The 13,493-nt window shown below is 58.9% G+C and overlaps 1 protein-coding gene and 1 pseudogene across 14 annotated transcripts in view; both read right to left on the bottom strand.

Moving 5' to 3' along the window:
• Positions 1–1,484: 1,484 nt before the first annotated feature.
• LOC108519971 (proline-rich receptor-like protein kinase PERK9) lies at positions 1,485–2,450 on the bottom strand (annotated as a pseudogene).
• A 2,249-nt stretch (positions 2,451–4,699) lies between these two features.
• ACSF3 (acyl-CoA synthetase family member 3) overlaps positions 4,700–13,493 on the bottom strand; it is a 72,800-nt gene continuing 64,006 nt past the window's right edge. For 3 of the 14 annotated variants that reach the window (XM_017859487.1, XM_017859462.1, XM_017859496.1), the window contains 2 exons: positions 9,914–11,685; positions 4,700–9,547 (listed from right to left, as the gene is read on the bottom strand). In XM_017859487.1, coding sequence (XP_017714976.1) covers positions 11,568–11,685 — 118 coding nt within the window. In that variant the 3' untranslated portion in view covers positions 4,700–9,547; positions 9,914–11,567. Of the gene's footprint in view, positions 9,548–9,636; positions 11,686–13,493 lie in introns of those variants that run through there. The other 11 variants (XM_017859522.1, XM_017859539.1, XM_017859477.1 and 8 more) reach the window with 11 other exon arrangements.

The raw sequence follows: 13,493 nt of genomic DNA on the forward strand, positions 1-13,493 counted from the left end.
GAGCAGGCAGGGTGGGGAGTGGGGGTTGCTGACCAGCCCCAGAGCCGGGCTGGGAAGCCCGTTCCTCTCTGTGGTGGGAGCAGGCACGGTGCCTCTGCTCTCCTCTCGACTGTGGGTGGCTGTGCAGGTGCAAGCACCATCTGTGCACTTGGCCTGCTTGGAAGGAGGCCAGGCTGCCCAGGAGGCTCAGGCCAGGACTGTCCCTGGCGCTCACTGCTCCAAGATGAGAGAGGGCAGAGAGTCCATCTCCAGACTGGGAGGCCTCTGGGGCTAGAGTGTAGCCTGTTGGGGACCACCGTCCCACCTCGGTGGTCAGGGACTTCAAACTAGGGGTGGAGAAGCCCTCTGAATGCTTTTGGTGTTCAGCCTCACAGGACTAGTGCAGGGGTGAGGTAGAAGTGTTCGCCCTCCCCCCAGAAAGAGGCCTGGGGAGGCTGCCGTCTGCCACCCCCAGCTGCTCTCTTCCACCCTGCACCCACCTTGCTTCAACCACCTGCCTCCCACCCACCTTGGGAAGAAACGGAGGCCAAACCCCTCCTCCATGGGATGTGGGGGTTTCTAAGGGAAAGGCTAAGCTGGGCCAAGTCCTGGGTGAGCCCCAAATGCAGGGCAGGGCCAGGGAGGCAGCAGGCTTGGCCACTGTGGGAGGGTGTGCTCCCTGGTTGGCTGGTCATCCTCCAGGGGCAGGTGCCCCAGCGAGGAACCCCGCTGCACGTGCTCCCAGGGCAGCAGGAAGGCCAGGAAGCAGGAGCCTGGGTCCAGTCCCACCTCGGAGCCTTGGGCTGGAGGTTCTCCAGCTTCCCCTTGTGTCAGCCTCAGTTTCCCCTTGTGTCAGAGGAAGGTGGCAGGGAAGGGCTGGGTACCCTGATCTGGAGGTCCTGTACAGTGAGGGGCAGGGCTGCATTTCGGCTGCAGGACCATCAGCCCTAGAAGAGCCCACCTCTTTCCTAGTGGACCTGGAGATGCCCGACCCTCCCTCTGCACCCCAAGCCTCCAGCTGGGACCCCACTCTGGGCATTCCCCTCCTTTTTCCAGAGTCTACAGTCCTGGGTCTTCAGGACTCACCCCCATCACTCCTGCCCTCTGCCTTGCCCACCTCAGCTCTCCAGCTCGGGAGACACGCCTCATGGGCATGGGGTGGGGGCAGGGCCAGCCGAGGTGTAGAGGGGGCTCCCTGGTCCACAGCCTCAGTTCCCTCCCTATTTCCTCTCCCCAGTATGAGGAACTGGGGGACAACAAACAGGGCCCCGGACCCCCCAGGAGCCCTGCTGCCTTGGATGTCCCAGAGGTGCCCCCACCCCCCAGCCCTGGGCCGCCCCTCCCGGCGCCGCAGGCATGATCCAGAGTGGGCTGAGGAATTTCCAGCTTTCTCACGACAGATGCAGGCAGGTGCCAGTTTTCAGCTGAGACGCCATGGTGGTAATCGCACAGTGCAATAACGGTGCTTGCCCCTCGATTATTAAATTGTATTTATGTAATGACAGTGTATAAATATAAATACACACGCACACCCCAGCCACTAAGGGGCAGGCGTGATGCAGGACGCTGGGGTTGAGCAAGGTGTGCCTGACAGGGGCCCTGTGGAGGCCCCGGGCTTAGGCCAGGTGCAGCTCCGTTACCAGAGAGGCAGTGGGGGCTGGAGGGCAGGGGTTACTGGTGTGAAGGCGGCTCCTACCCAGGGTGCGGAGCGTGGAGGGCAGGGGGGAGACGTCCAGGGAACCTGGGTGGCACTGGACACAAGGGAGGGGACCCGGTGTGAGGAGGCCCTGGTCTTGGTCTGGTCTTGGCCTGGTCTTGCTCTGGTCTTGGTCTGGTCTTGGCCTGGTCTTGGTCTTGGTATTGGTCTTGGCCTGGTCTTGGTCTGGTCTTGGTCTGGTCTTGGCCTGGTCTTGGCCTGGTCTTGGTCTTGGCCTGGTTTTGGTCTGGTCTTGGTCTGGTCTGGTCTCTGGTCTGGTCTCTGGTCTGGTCTCTGGTCTTGGTCTTGGTCTTGGTCTGGTCTTGGTTTCTGGTCTTGGTCTGGCAGCTGTGTCCGTTCTGGGCCTGAGGGGGGGCTCCGGGGACTCGCTCTGCAGGCAGCAAGTGCTCCCTGAGGACCCCCTGGACAGGTGCCCCCGTCTGACAGGCAGGGCCTGAGGCTGGAGGAGGCTGGGGTGAGGAGGCAGACACAGGTGGGGCCTGGCCGGGAGCCTGGTGTTGGCCATGGGCCATGCCCTTCCAACGTTCTACTCTGGCCTGGAGGCTGCCAGGGTGCTGGGGTGAGGCCGACACCCAGTCCTGGGACTGCCAAGAGCGCAGACCAACCCATCTAGGCAGATGAAGGTCCCCACGGAGTGAGTGAGGGGTGGGGAGTGGATCTGGAAGGGCTAGGGCCACCAGCCCCCACGGCCCCTGAACCCCACGGCCCCTGAACCCCACGGCCCCTGAGCCCCACAGGCCCTGAACCCCTCCATCGCCTTTCAATCAATATCAAGTGGACGGGAGAAAAATTTGGGAGCAAAGAATCCCAAGCAGCCATATAAATCACAGTAATGACCATTCAGATTAAATCAGTCGCTGTAATAGAATCAATGTAGCTGACGCCGTGGGTCTCCCCACATTTAATCTCTCTCTAGCTGCTGATGGGAGACAGGCTGTTCAGCAAGCCCTCCGATGACCCTCCAGGCCTGGCCCACAGGCAGGGCTCTGCGGCCATCACGCTGGGAAGAAAGGCTGGGCCATCCTGGGGAAGCTACAGGGGATCAGGGCTCCAGGACCCAGCCATTCCTGTTATCCTCTTTCTCCAGACAGAGTGGACGTGGACCAGGGGAGGCCCAGAAAGAGGCCTGCACCCAGGACGGTTCAAAAACCATCGGACAGATCCGAAGCCTCCCCCAGGGCCAGGATTCCAGGCTGAGCAGCCATGCCCCAGGCAGGACTCAAGTCTGGGCAGCGGCCACAAGTCCAGGAGCAGCTGGATAACGTCCAGGGCGTTGGCATCAGGCGGGAGACCCTGCTGAGCACACAGTGCTGTCCGAGAGGCTGGGCCTGAACATAGAGCTAGGCTCCCTGACAGCAGCTTCTGGCCTTCTCGCTCCCTGCAGAGGCCCTCGCCTTTCCAGCCTCAACCTGGTTCTCTCTCTGAAGGTTGGGCCAGATGCACACCTGTCCTGGGGCCAGCGCCTCTCTCTCTTCTTTTTTTTCTTTTGTTTGAGACGAAGTCTGTCTTCGTTGCCCAGGCTGGAGTACAGTGGTGTGATCTCAGCTCACCACAACCTCCGCCTCACAGATTCTCCTGCTGCAGCCTCCAGAGTAGCTGGGATTACAGGTGCCCACCACCACGCCCAGCTAATTTTTTTTTCAAATTTTTAGTAGAGACGGGGATTTCATCATGTGGCCAGGCTGGTCTCGAACTCCTGACCTCAGGTGATCTGCCCGCCTCGGCCAAGTACAGACTTTTCATAACACAAACGCTGGGAGAGCTCATCACACACACACTGACTAAGACAACAACTAAAAGATACTGTTGGCCAGGCGCGGTGGCTCACACCTGTATTCCCAACGCTGTGGGAGGCGGAGGCTAGCGGATTACCTGAGGTCGGGAGTTCGAGACCATCCTGACCAACGTGGAGAAACCCTGTCTCTACTAAAAAAAATACAAAAAATTAGCTGGGTGTGGTGGTGCACGCCTGTAATCCCAGCTACTCGACAGGCTGAGGCAGGAGAATCGCTTGAACCCAGGAGGCAGAGATTGTGGTGAGCCGAGATCACACCATTGCACTCCAGCCTGGGCAACAAGAGTGAAACTCCGTCTAAAAAAAACAACAACAACAACAACAAAAAAAAAAACAGAAGAAAGAAAGAAAAGAAAAAAGAGACTGTTTGTTCAAATGAAGTCCCTTGAGACAAGAAGTTGAAAAATGTTAGTAAATTTAACTAATGACTGTAAAACAAAGCCTAGTAAACAAACAAAACTGAAATCGGACAAGTCCTCCCAAGATGGCGGGGAGGACTCTGCGGGTGCCCAGAGGAGGTCACTGCCTGTCATGGCCTTGGGGGATCCATGGGGTGAAAAGCTATAAACTTGATTGGAAAAAAACCCTGCAGATCTTACAGCATTTAAAAATGTTAAAGGCTAGCTGGGCACGGCGGTGGCACATGTCTGTGGTCCCAGCTGCATGGCAGGCTGAGGTGGGAGGATCGCTTAAGCCCGGGCTACATTGCTACAACATTTTTTAAAGAAAATTAGCTGGGGGCCGAGCGCGGTGGCTCACGCCTGTAATCCCAGCACTTTGGGAGGCCGAGACGAGCGGATCACGAGGTCAGGAGATCGAGACCATCCTGGCTAACACGGTGAAACCCCGTCTCTACTAAAAAATACAAAAAACTAGCCGGGCGAGGTGGCGGGCGCCTGTAGTCCCAGCTACTCGGGAGGCTGAGACAGGAGAATGGCGTGAACCCGGGAGGCGGAGCTTGCAGTGAGCTGAGATCCGGCCACTGCACTCCAGCCTGGGCCGCAGAGTGAGACTCCGTCTCAAAAAAAAAAAAAAAGAAAAGAAAAGAAAATTAGCCAGGCGTGGTGGCACATGCCTGTGGTCCCAGCGACTCAGGAAGCTGAGGCAGGAGGACTGCTTGAACTGGGGAGGCGGAGGCTGCAGCGAGCCGAGATGGTGTCACCGCACTCTGGCCTGGGCGACAGCAAGACTCAGTCTCAAAACAAACAAACAAACAAACAAACAAACAAACAAACACACACAAAAAGAGAGCAAATGGCCAGGAACAGCTCAGACCGTGCTGGGGAGGAGGCAGGAGTGGGCGCCCCGTCCTGCTGAAGCTACGGGAGGTGGGATGGAGCCCAGTGCAGCCTGGAGACAGGGTCTTGGACCAGGCAGAGTCCGGAGCCGGGAACGCCGGGGCCACAGGGGGAGCGTGGTGGGGAGAGGTGGGTGGCTCCGTGAATGGCGCTGGGAAATCAGTAATTCCACGTGGAAGAGCCAGGGCTGCACTTCCTACCACACACAAATGCATTTCCAATGAATTAACGGCGTCAGTGAGAAAAGCAAAGCTTTGTAACTTTTAGAAGAGCATATGTGAAAACATATTGAAGAGCTTTGAGTAAGAAAGGGTTTTTAAGGACAAGACCCCAAAAAGCTCAAACTATAACAAAGAAGAGATCAATGCATTTGAATACATTAAAATTTAACAATTCTGCACATGCTTTGATAGAACAAATGAAGCCAAAGGCCAGCCACGCAACCAACGTATGATCACGAAAAATATCCACCAGCCCAACAGGAAATGGGCAAAGAACTGAAACAGGCGACTTGCAGGAAAATCAAATGGCCCAGAAACATATTCGAGATGTTCCACCTAACTCGTAATCAGGGAAATGCAAATTACAATAAGAAGACTCCACATCACACTCAGCACCGTGGTGAAAACTCAACGTCTCCCGTCGGGATGTTGGCCGGTTGGTGAGATGGGGTGTCTCACACCCGCTGTGCACAGCCTCCTTGGAAGGCATCAGGCAAAATCGAGGAAGTGGAAGGCATCTGGGCCTGCGATCCGTGATTCCACTCGCAGAAATATCTTCTGGAGAAATTCTTCCACTCTGCAAAAGAGGCTGCACTTGCAGCCGACTGCAGCTTTGCTCTTGGAGGGGAGGGTCCGATGGCTGGGCTCAGTGCACACCCCACAGAGTGACCTGAGGACAACCAGAGCAAGGCAGGCAACACAGGGGACAGCAAAGCCCCGCATGAGCCAAAAACGTCCTCACGGAGGAGCCTGCGTTCCGTGGGCCACACGTGCCAGCACTGAAACCTAAACCCACGACATCACTCAGGCATCGGGGCCCCGTGAGCAGCGAGCCCCATGGGCTGGGGAAGGCGTCCACCTGGTACCAGAGCCCAGAGGCTTAGGAGGCCAGAGGGCTCAGACTCCGTGAACCTGGGCCGTGAAGTGCATGGGATTGGTTGGCCGTAATCTTCTGTCTTCTGTCCTCAATATTTAAAATGTTTTTTTATTAAAAAAATGTTCTTAATCCACATTAGTAGATTTCACTATCCTGGGGACAGCAGAAGCGGGAGGGCGACCCGTGGGCTTCCGTGAAGACTGGGAGGAGCTGCGTGGACTCCGCCCGCCGATTAGAAAGCGTGGGTCCCGGGCCTGGGCCCACCTCCCCAAGCTCAGCCTGGGGCCAGCTCTGCCGGCTCCCGCCCGGCCCTTGAGACTGCTCTGATCCTGCTGTGGCTGTCACGGATGCTGGGCCCAGGGCGGCCGCACCTGGAGTGTGGCTCTGAGGCCAGATCTGTGTTGTTTGTGGACACTTATGTGTCTGTGTGTGTGTGCTGTGAGCATATGTGCACACCTGTCAGCGTGTGTGTGCGCCCAGGGGGCGGCCCATTCAGCCGGCGTGGGGTGTCGTCTTTTTTCTAGCTAAGACGCGGCTCTTCCCCATCGGGATGGGAATATGGGCACGCGGCTGATGCATTAAAGGCACCACGTGCTGCTGGCATTGCTGCTGTCTTAATGGGCTTCACTGCGCGGCAGAGCAGGGCCGGCAGGTGGTAATGGAGACTGATGACTCCGTGGCTAGAGTAACTGAATGGTTGTGAGTGTCTGGTCAGACTGCCAATGGGGGGCATGCCCTGCGAGCCAATGACAATGGGCTGCCTGGGTGGGCACAGAGAGGACTGAGGGTGTGGCATCTCCCTCCTCTGTGATGCCAGGGTGTGCAGGTGCACCCACGTGTATCTACGTGTATATGATGGCTGCACACACGCTCGCTGATGTGGATTCACACGCACCCCCGTGTCCCAGGGAGACGGGGGCAGGGCCCACAGGGGAACGAAGCTGGGATGGGCGCCACCAGAGAGGCCGCATCGCACAGGGGTGGGCACAGAACGGAGGCAGCGGCCGGCCCAGGATGGTCAGGGCCTGGCTGGCAGAGCTTGGGGTCCTGTGCCCACCCTGTGCTCCTAAGGCCCTGGGCCAGCCTGGGAGCACCCTGGGTTCTGAGGATGCGCTCACTGGCCTGCAGGCACCAAGCTCCACCCGTCCCAGCCTGGACACGGCCCTGGGGAGCCCACTAGTCAGGGACTGAGGGGACCCCTCTGCTGAGCCTCTCATACTGAGCGGCCTCTGCATGGCGCTCCCTCCCCATCCCTGGAGCTGGGCTAGGAACCTTCTGGAACATGCCTTCCACGGGACCCTCTCATGCCCTTGCACGACTGCACTTTGTTCCTGTGTCACCGATGAGGACATGGGCTCTGAGCCGCCGAGTGACCTGTTGCGGGCACAGCTGGTGCCAGCCGTCCCAGCTGAAGGACTTGCCATAGCTTGGGACCCATGGAGGGAAGGTAGGGGGAGGTGCTGAGGGGATGAGGGGATGAAAGGCAGAGCTGGACATTGGGGCAAGGCCAGTGGCAGCACCGGGCTCCTGGACACAGCAGATGGCCCCAGGGAACTGGCCCTGCCCTGCCCTGCACTGGAGACCCCTCCGCCTCCAAGTCCTCGTGGGCCTGGCTTCACACCCCCAGCTCTTGCCGGCTGTGACGAGTGGGCATGGAGGGCGCCTCAGGCCAGCCCAGGGAGGACCAGCCACGTGGCAGGAAGGCGGAGAGAGTGCCTGGAGCCAGTAGGGCGGCCACCGAGACCCCACACTGACACAGGGACCGAGGCACTCGGGGCCGGTTTCCAGGAGAGCCTGGCGTTGGCCCCTCCCTTACTCTTAGGGTTCCCGCCCAGGCCGGCTGGTGTGGGGACTGGGAACCAGTGTGACCCAAGACAGGTCGCCCGCGTGTCCTCCCACATCCGAGTCCTCCCACATCGATTCCACCAACACCAAGGTTCCTTCTGGAGGCTCCTGGGAGAATCCATTTTCCGCCTCTTTGGGCTTCTGGAGGCGTTTCCGTGGCAGGGGGTCCCTCACAAAGCCAGTAGTGGCCGGCCAGTCCCCCTCACGCTCACCTCTGCCACGGCTTCCCTCTTCCACTTAGCAGGATGGGGGTTCCCTGTGCCCTCGCGGGTCACCCAGGGCAGCCTCCCTGTTGAGGGAGCTGACGGACCGTCCACAGCTGCAGGTCCCCGCTGCTGTGTGAACTCCCAGGTCCCAGGGTGAGGAAGCGGGGCCTTCGGGGCCGTCATTCTGCCGCCCACAGGTGGGAGCCTCCTCATAGGGCATTGGGCCTCAGTGGCAGCTGGGGAGCCGCAGGGGCTGTGGGGTGCCCAGCAGGGCGGGCTCCGTACTGCCCGCAGAACCACGCTGCTGTTAGGGCAACTCGGCGACTTGCAGCCTTCTCAGCTCAGTTCCTGTCAGCTGACCGGGATGGCCCTGCCCCGCCTGCCCTTGCCCTAGGAGCTGGGGGTCTCCATTCAGCAAGACTGAGAACCGGGCCACCCCTGAGACTGGCTGCCACAGATCACATGCTGGCCCTGGCTGCCGGCTAAGCCCAGGGGACACTCTCCTTGAGACTCCCAGGGTGAGGCTCAGCTCCTGAGGACCTAGCGGCCTCTGCATGGCACACCCTCCCCATCCCTCCGCTTCTGCAGCTCTCCTGCCTGGCTCAATGCACATCCATCCTGGGCCCTCCCAGCCTTACCTGGCCGAGCCGTGGCCCTGCCCACCTGCCTGGGCCATTCCCTCCTGACCGGGTGCGATCTGCAGACAGCAGTGTCAGCGCTGCATGGAGGAGCCGCGGCCGTCGCCCGCAGCACGAGCTATGTCCATAAGCTGCACCCAGTCCAGCCTGGCTGCTCCCCGTGTGAGCCTGAGCTTGCAGGCCAGAGGAGACAACCTTGGGCTTTGGCCCCAAGCCTGTGATTCACACCCCTGCCCTCAACTCACCTGCCTCAGCTGCTCATGTGCAAAGCAGGCTGAGTGCGCCGACTTCAGCAGGTGCGAGAACCCTGGGAAGGCATTTGAAGGGTGTCAGAACCTGGCAGGTGCCTCCAGCGTGTGGGACAGTGTGCGCTGGGTGTGTGGGGACCTGCGGCAGCGCCCTCCGGCCACCCTCAGAGGGGCTGGTGCTCAGGGGGTGCCTGTCGGACCCGGGACCCGCCCCTTCCCCACACCCGCCTGTGGGGACCTGCGGGCTTTCTGCTCAGAGAGAGGCAGATCCATGGTCGTCCATCCCGTGACAACCGCATGCTCCCGAGCCGTGCTCATGGCTGTGCCGGCGGCTGGCAGGGGACGCCGTGGCCGTCATGGGTGATGGATTAGGAGGTGTAGTCACGGATGTTTGTCCTCCAGTCACCTGGTCTCTCCTGTGGCTGCTGAGGAGATGCACGTGGGGTGTGATCGTTTGTATTGATGCGTTTGGTGAGCTGCTTTCGCCACATTGTCAACGTTTTCACACAGGGTCCACTTTACTCTTCCAGGCAGGAGAGCGGCTGCACCGACCTGCTCTGTGGCCAGGGAGGAGGGGACAGAATCGGCTCCCAGGGCCCATGGAGGCAGGCTCTGTGGGCCTGGGGGGAGTGGGAGTCCTCTTGCTCAGGAAGGCTCTAGAAGGTCCACCAAGAGCAGCTGCAACAAGGACCTCGCGATGAGAGCAGCCGAGCGAGTCCCAACCTGATCAGACACAGTGTGAGGGGAGCCGGGGCCCCAGTGCAGCCGCCTCGGGCAACAGTGACCACAGGCCCGGCTGAGCCTGAAGATGAGGACGCGGGAGGGAGGGAGGGACTGGTGTGCACACAGGTGTCCATGTGCATGTATGTACGCAGGCGTGTGAGATACACAGACATGTGACATGCAGGCGTGTGTGATACACACGTGATATAGGCAGGCATGTGAGACATACATGTGTATGCAGACGTGTGAGATACATACATGTGATATGTGCAGGCATGTGTGTGAGACAGACATACCTGTGGGGTATGCAGGTGCATGTGTGAGATACACATACATATGATATATGCGGGTGTGAGACATACATACCTGTGGTCCACGCCCGTCTGCACACATCCCGTTACTGATGGTTAACTCTGGCCGGCGCACTCACCGCCTTCTCACCAAGGCCGGCAACAAGCTGCTGTTCTGCACGAGGGCCTCCTCCCAGCCTCCCAGCAAACGAGGCCAGAAGCTTTGACACAAGGGTCCAGGAGTCATGGCTCCTCCAGGTCAGTGGTGCCCATAGCACTTATCACACCGCCCACTGTCTCGCTCCATGCTGTGCCTGGCGCTGCATGGGTCCTAAGGCTCCTGCTCCCAACCCTGGAGCCACTGGGACAGAGTCCAGGTGGGAGGGAGGTGTGGGGCATGTGTGCAGCTAGTCCCCATGGACAGGACTCCCGAGGGAACAAAGCCCCCACTCCTTGGTCAGGGCTAGAAGGGCCCCAAGAGAGCAGCAGCCTCAGTTTACAGAGTAGGGAAACTGAGGCACAGCAGGCTCAGGCCTTCTGTGTTGGGCCTGGACACCTGGGAGGAAGGGCAGCCCCAAGGGCCGCTGTTAGCTGGGAACGTGGGCCCGGCTTGGCACTCCTGAGCTGCCTCAGGCCTGTCCTGTCCCGGTGGGTTCTAGGCCTCAGTGGACCCACCAGCCAAATGCCTGGGCTGCTGGCCCGGGCCCTATCTGTGGAACGAATGGAGGAAGCAGGAGCTGGGCCCATGGTCTCCCTGCCCGGGAAGCCGGTGGAGGGAAGGCAGAGGGTGGCGGGGGTTTCACCCTGGCCCCTGATGAGGGAGGGGCAGGAGGGACAGGGTTGCAGCTACCACAGGCTGCACGTGGGACTTTGCTGGCAGCAGCAGGCACGGTGCCACAGCTTTGGGGACCAGCTGGTCACCAGGAGTCCCACCATCCCCTGGTGCCTGAGAGAAGCTGGGCCACTCGCCTGGGAGCAGCTCCTGGCAGCACCCCCATGTCTGGCTGGGGTCAGAGCTGGCTGACTTTTCAGATTCAAGCCAGCCTCCCCAGGAGGTCAAAGGCAGCAGGCATGCAGAGGCGGCTTCGGACCCAGCGGGTGGCAGCCCTGCTCCCAGGGAACCTGCTCCTGGGTCTAACTTGTGTGGCGTGGGGCCGCCCAGCAGGGGCAGGGTGTGTGGGGGAGGTGCTGCCAGCCATGTGGAACTTAGGTATCCTTGTGGGGCTCAGTCACGGTGACTTGGCAAACAGGGCCCCCCGCCTGTGTCTCCAGAGGCCAGGTCAGCACGAGAGACCAAGACGGGGAATAAACTGTGCTTTAATGGGGAGGGAGGAGCGGATGAGTTCCCTCCAGGATGAGCTTGTTCTTGGCTGGTGGAGCGGAGGGGAAACAGGGGCCTGGCTGGGCGCTGGCAGACTGTGTGCACGAAGACGTGGGCACGTGGGGCCGGCAACACCAGAGCGTGGCTGCATCGTGCTGCATGGGCGAGGTCGGTGGTGAAGGTGACACCAGGGACGGTCTCCTTGAGCTGCAACAACTGGCCCAAGGCTGGGGACCTCACGTGGTGATTTCATCCCAAAGAGTTTTTGATTCTACGTGACCTGATTTGGGGCATTCAGACGTAGGGGAGGCCAGGTCTCGGACAGGCCCCCGCGGTGCTTGGTGTGAGGGAGACGTCTGCTGCTCCCCGCCAGACCCGCAGTCCGAGTGCCCAGCCCCTGGTGCGCAGGTCACGAGCGGTGGAAGCGTCTGATGAGTGCCTTCTTGTCAATCTTGCCCATCTGGTTCCGCGGGATCTCCTCCACCAGCACGAGCTCCGAGGGCACTGCGTACGGGGCCAGGACATCTCTGCAGAGACAAGCACAGCCTGAGGCGCGTTGTCCCAACACTGCCCAGCAGCAGCTCAGGTGCCCAGCAGTGTGGACAGGTGCCCCTTGGACCCTGCAGCCTGGCCAGGCGCCTTGGCCATCCTGAGGCCTGCCATGCATCCTGGGCAACCGCAGCTGTCTCTGCCCTAGCAGCCCAGGGGTGGTGACTGCAGGAGGTGCCCAGCATGCTATTATCACTGGTACCACAGAAGTCATGGTGCATGCAGGCCTTGGGCGAGGGCACCAGCCCAAGTGCGAGTCGGCCCAGCCCAGTCCCTCCCTCCCCAGGGGCAAGTGGCTTTGACCTCGGTGTTGCTGTCAACCTCGACCTCCACATTTCCAAATCGCTTTTTTCTTTTTTTTCTCTTTTCTTTCTGGGACAGGATCTCACTGTTGCCTGGGCCAGAGTGCAGTGGTGCAGTCACAGCTCACCAAAGCCTTGACTTCCTGGGCTCAAAGGATCCTCCCAAAGTGCTACAGACGTGCGTCACCATGCCCGGCTCCAATTTTCCTATCAAATTTATTTTGGCATGTACATATTTTATAGTTATATAAAACTATCATAGGTATTTAAATGGAGGTGTCATTTACACCCAGCTGTCCTATGTACAGTGTGGTGAGGGATGTGTAGAATTTTTTTTTGTTTTGAAACAGAGTCTTGCTCTTGTCCCCAGGCTGGAGTGCAGTGGTGTGATCTCGGCTCACTGCACCTCCGCTTCCCGGGTTCAAGTGATTCTCCCGCCTCAGCCTCCCGAGTAGCTGGGATTACAGGCGCCCGCCACCACACCCAGCTAATTTTTGTCTTTTTAATAGAGACAGGGTTTCAACATGTTGGGCAGGATGGTCTCCAACTCCTGAGCTCAGGTGATCTGCCTGCCTCAGCATCCCAAAGTGCTGGGATTACAGGTGTGAGCACCGGGCCTGGCCTGTGTAGGAATTTCTAAAGTTTTACTGAAGCAACTGCCCCCATCTAAGTAGCGCCCAGCCTGAAAGAGAACACGGCCGGGTTCCCAGAAGCCCCTCTGCCTGCCTGAGCCACTCCCAACCTCCACGTGTAACCAATGTCTTGACTTCTAACAGCGGACAAACTCCGTGTTGAATGAGACTGGGTGGCAGTGGTGAGGGCGGACGCCCCTTCCTGGTCACAGGAGGAAAACGCCCAGCAGCTCCCCATTGAGCAGGGTGTCACCTGGTGGCTTTTTAGAGGCTCCCTCATCAGGTTCAGGGATTTTCCTTCTTCTCCTAGTTTCTGAAGAGTTTTGTTATAAAAGGGTTTTGGCATTTGCAAATGCTTTTCTGTATCTATTGAAACAATATGATTTTTCTTCTTCATTCTGTAAATACAGTGAATTACCAGTGGCTCACACTTGTAATCCTAGGACTTTGGGAGGCTGAGGCGGGTAGATCACTTGAGGTCAGGAGTTGAGACCAGCCTGGCCAACATGGCAAAACCCCATCTCTACTAAAAATACAAAAATTAGCTGTGCATGGTGGCGCACACCTGTAATCCAGCTACTCAGGAGGCTGAGGCAGGAGAATCGCTTGAACCCGGGAGGCAAAGGTTGCAGTGAGTGGAGATCGCGCCACTGCACTCCAGCCTGGGTGACAGAGCGAGAGTCCATCTAAAAAAAAAGGTGAATTACATGGACTGATTTTTGAATATGAAAGTAACCCTCTATTCCTGGCTTAAATGCTGCTTGATCATGATGTGTTATCTTTTTGTGCATTAATTGGATTTAATTGGCTAATGGTTTGTTAAGGATTTTGTGTGTCTGCCCATTGGGAACA

The sequence above is a fragment of the Rhinopithecus bieti genome, unplaced genomic scaffold (genome assembly GCF_001698545.2).
Source record: "Rhinopithecus bieti isolate Rb0 unplaced genomic scaffold, ASM169854v2 scaffold_1618, whole genome shotgun sequence".
Taxonomy (NCBI): domain Eukaryota; kingdom Metazoa; phylum Chordata; class Mammalia; order Primates; family Cercopithecidae; genus Rhinopithecus; species Rhinopithecus bieti.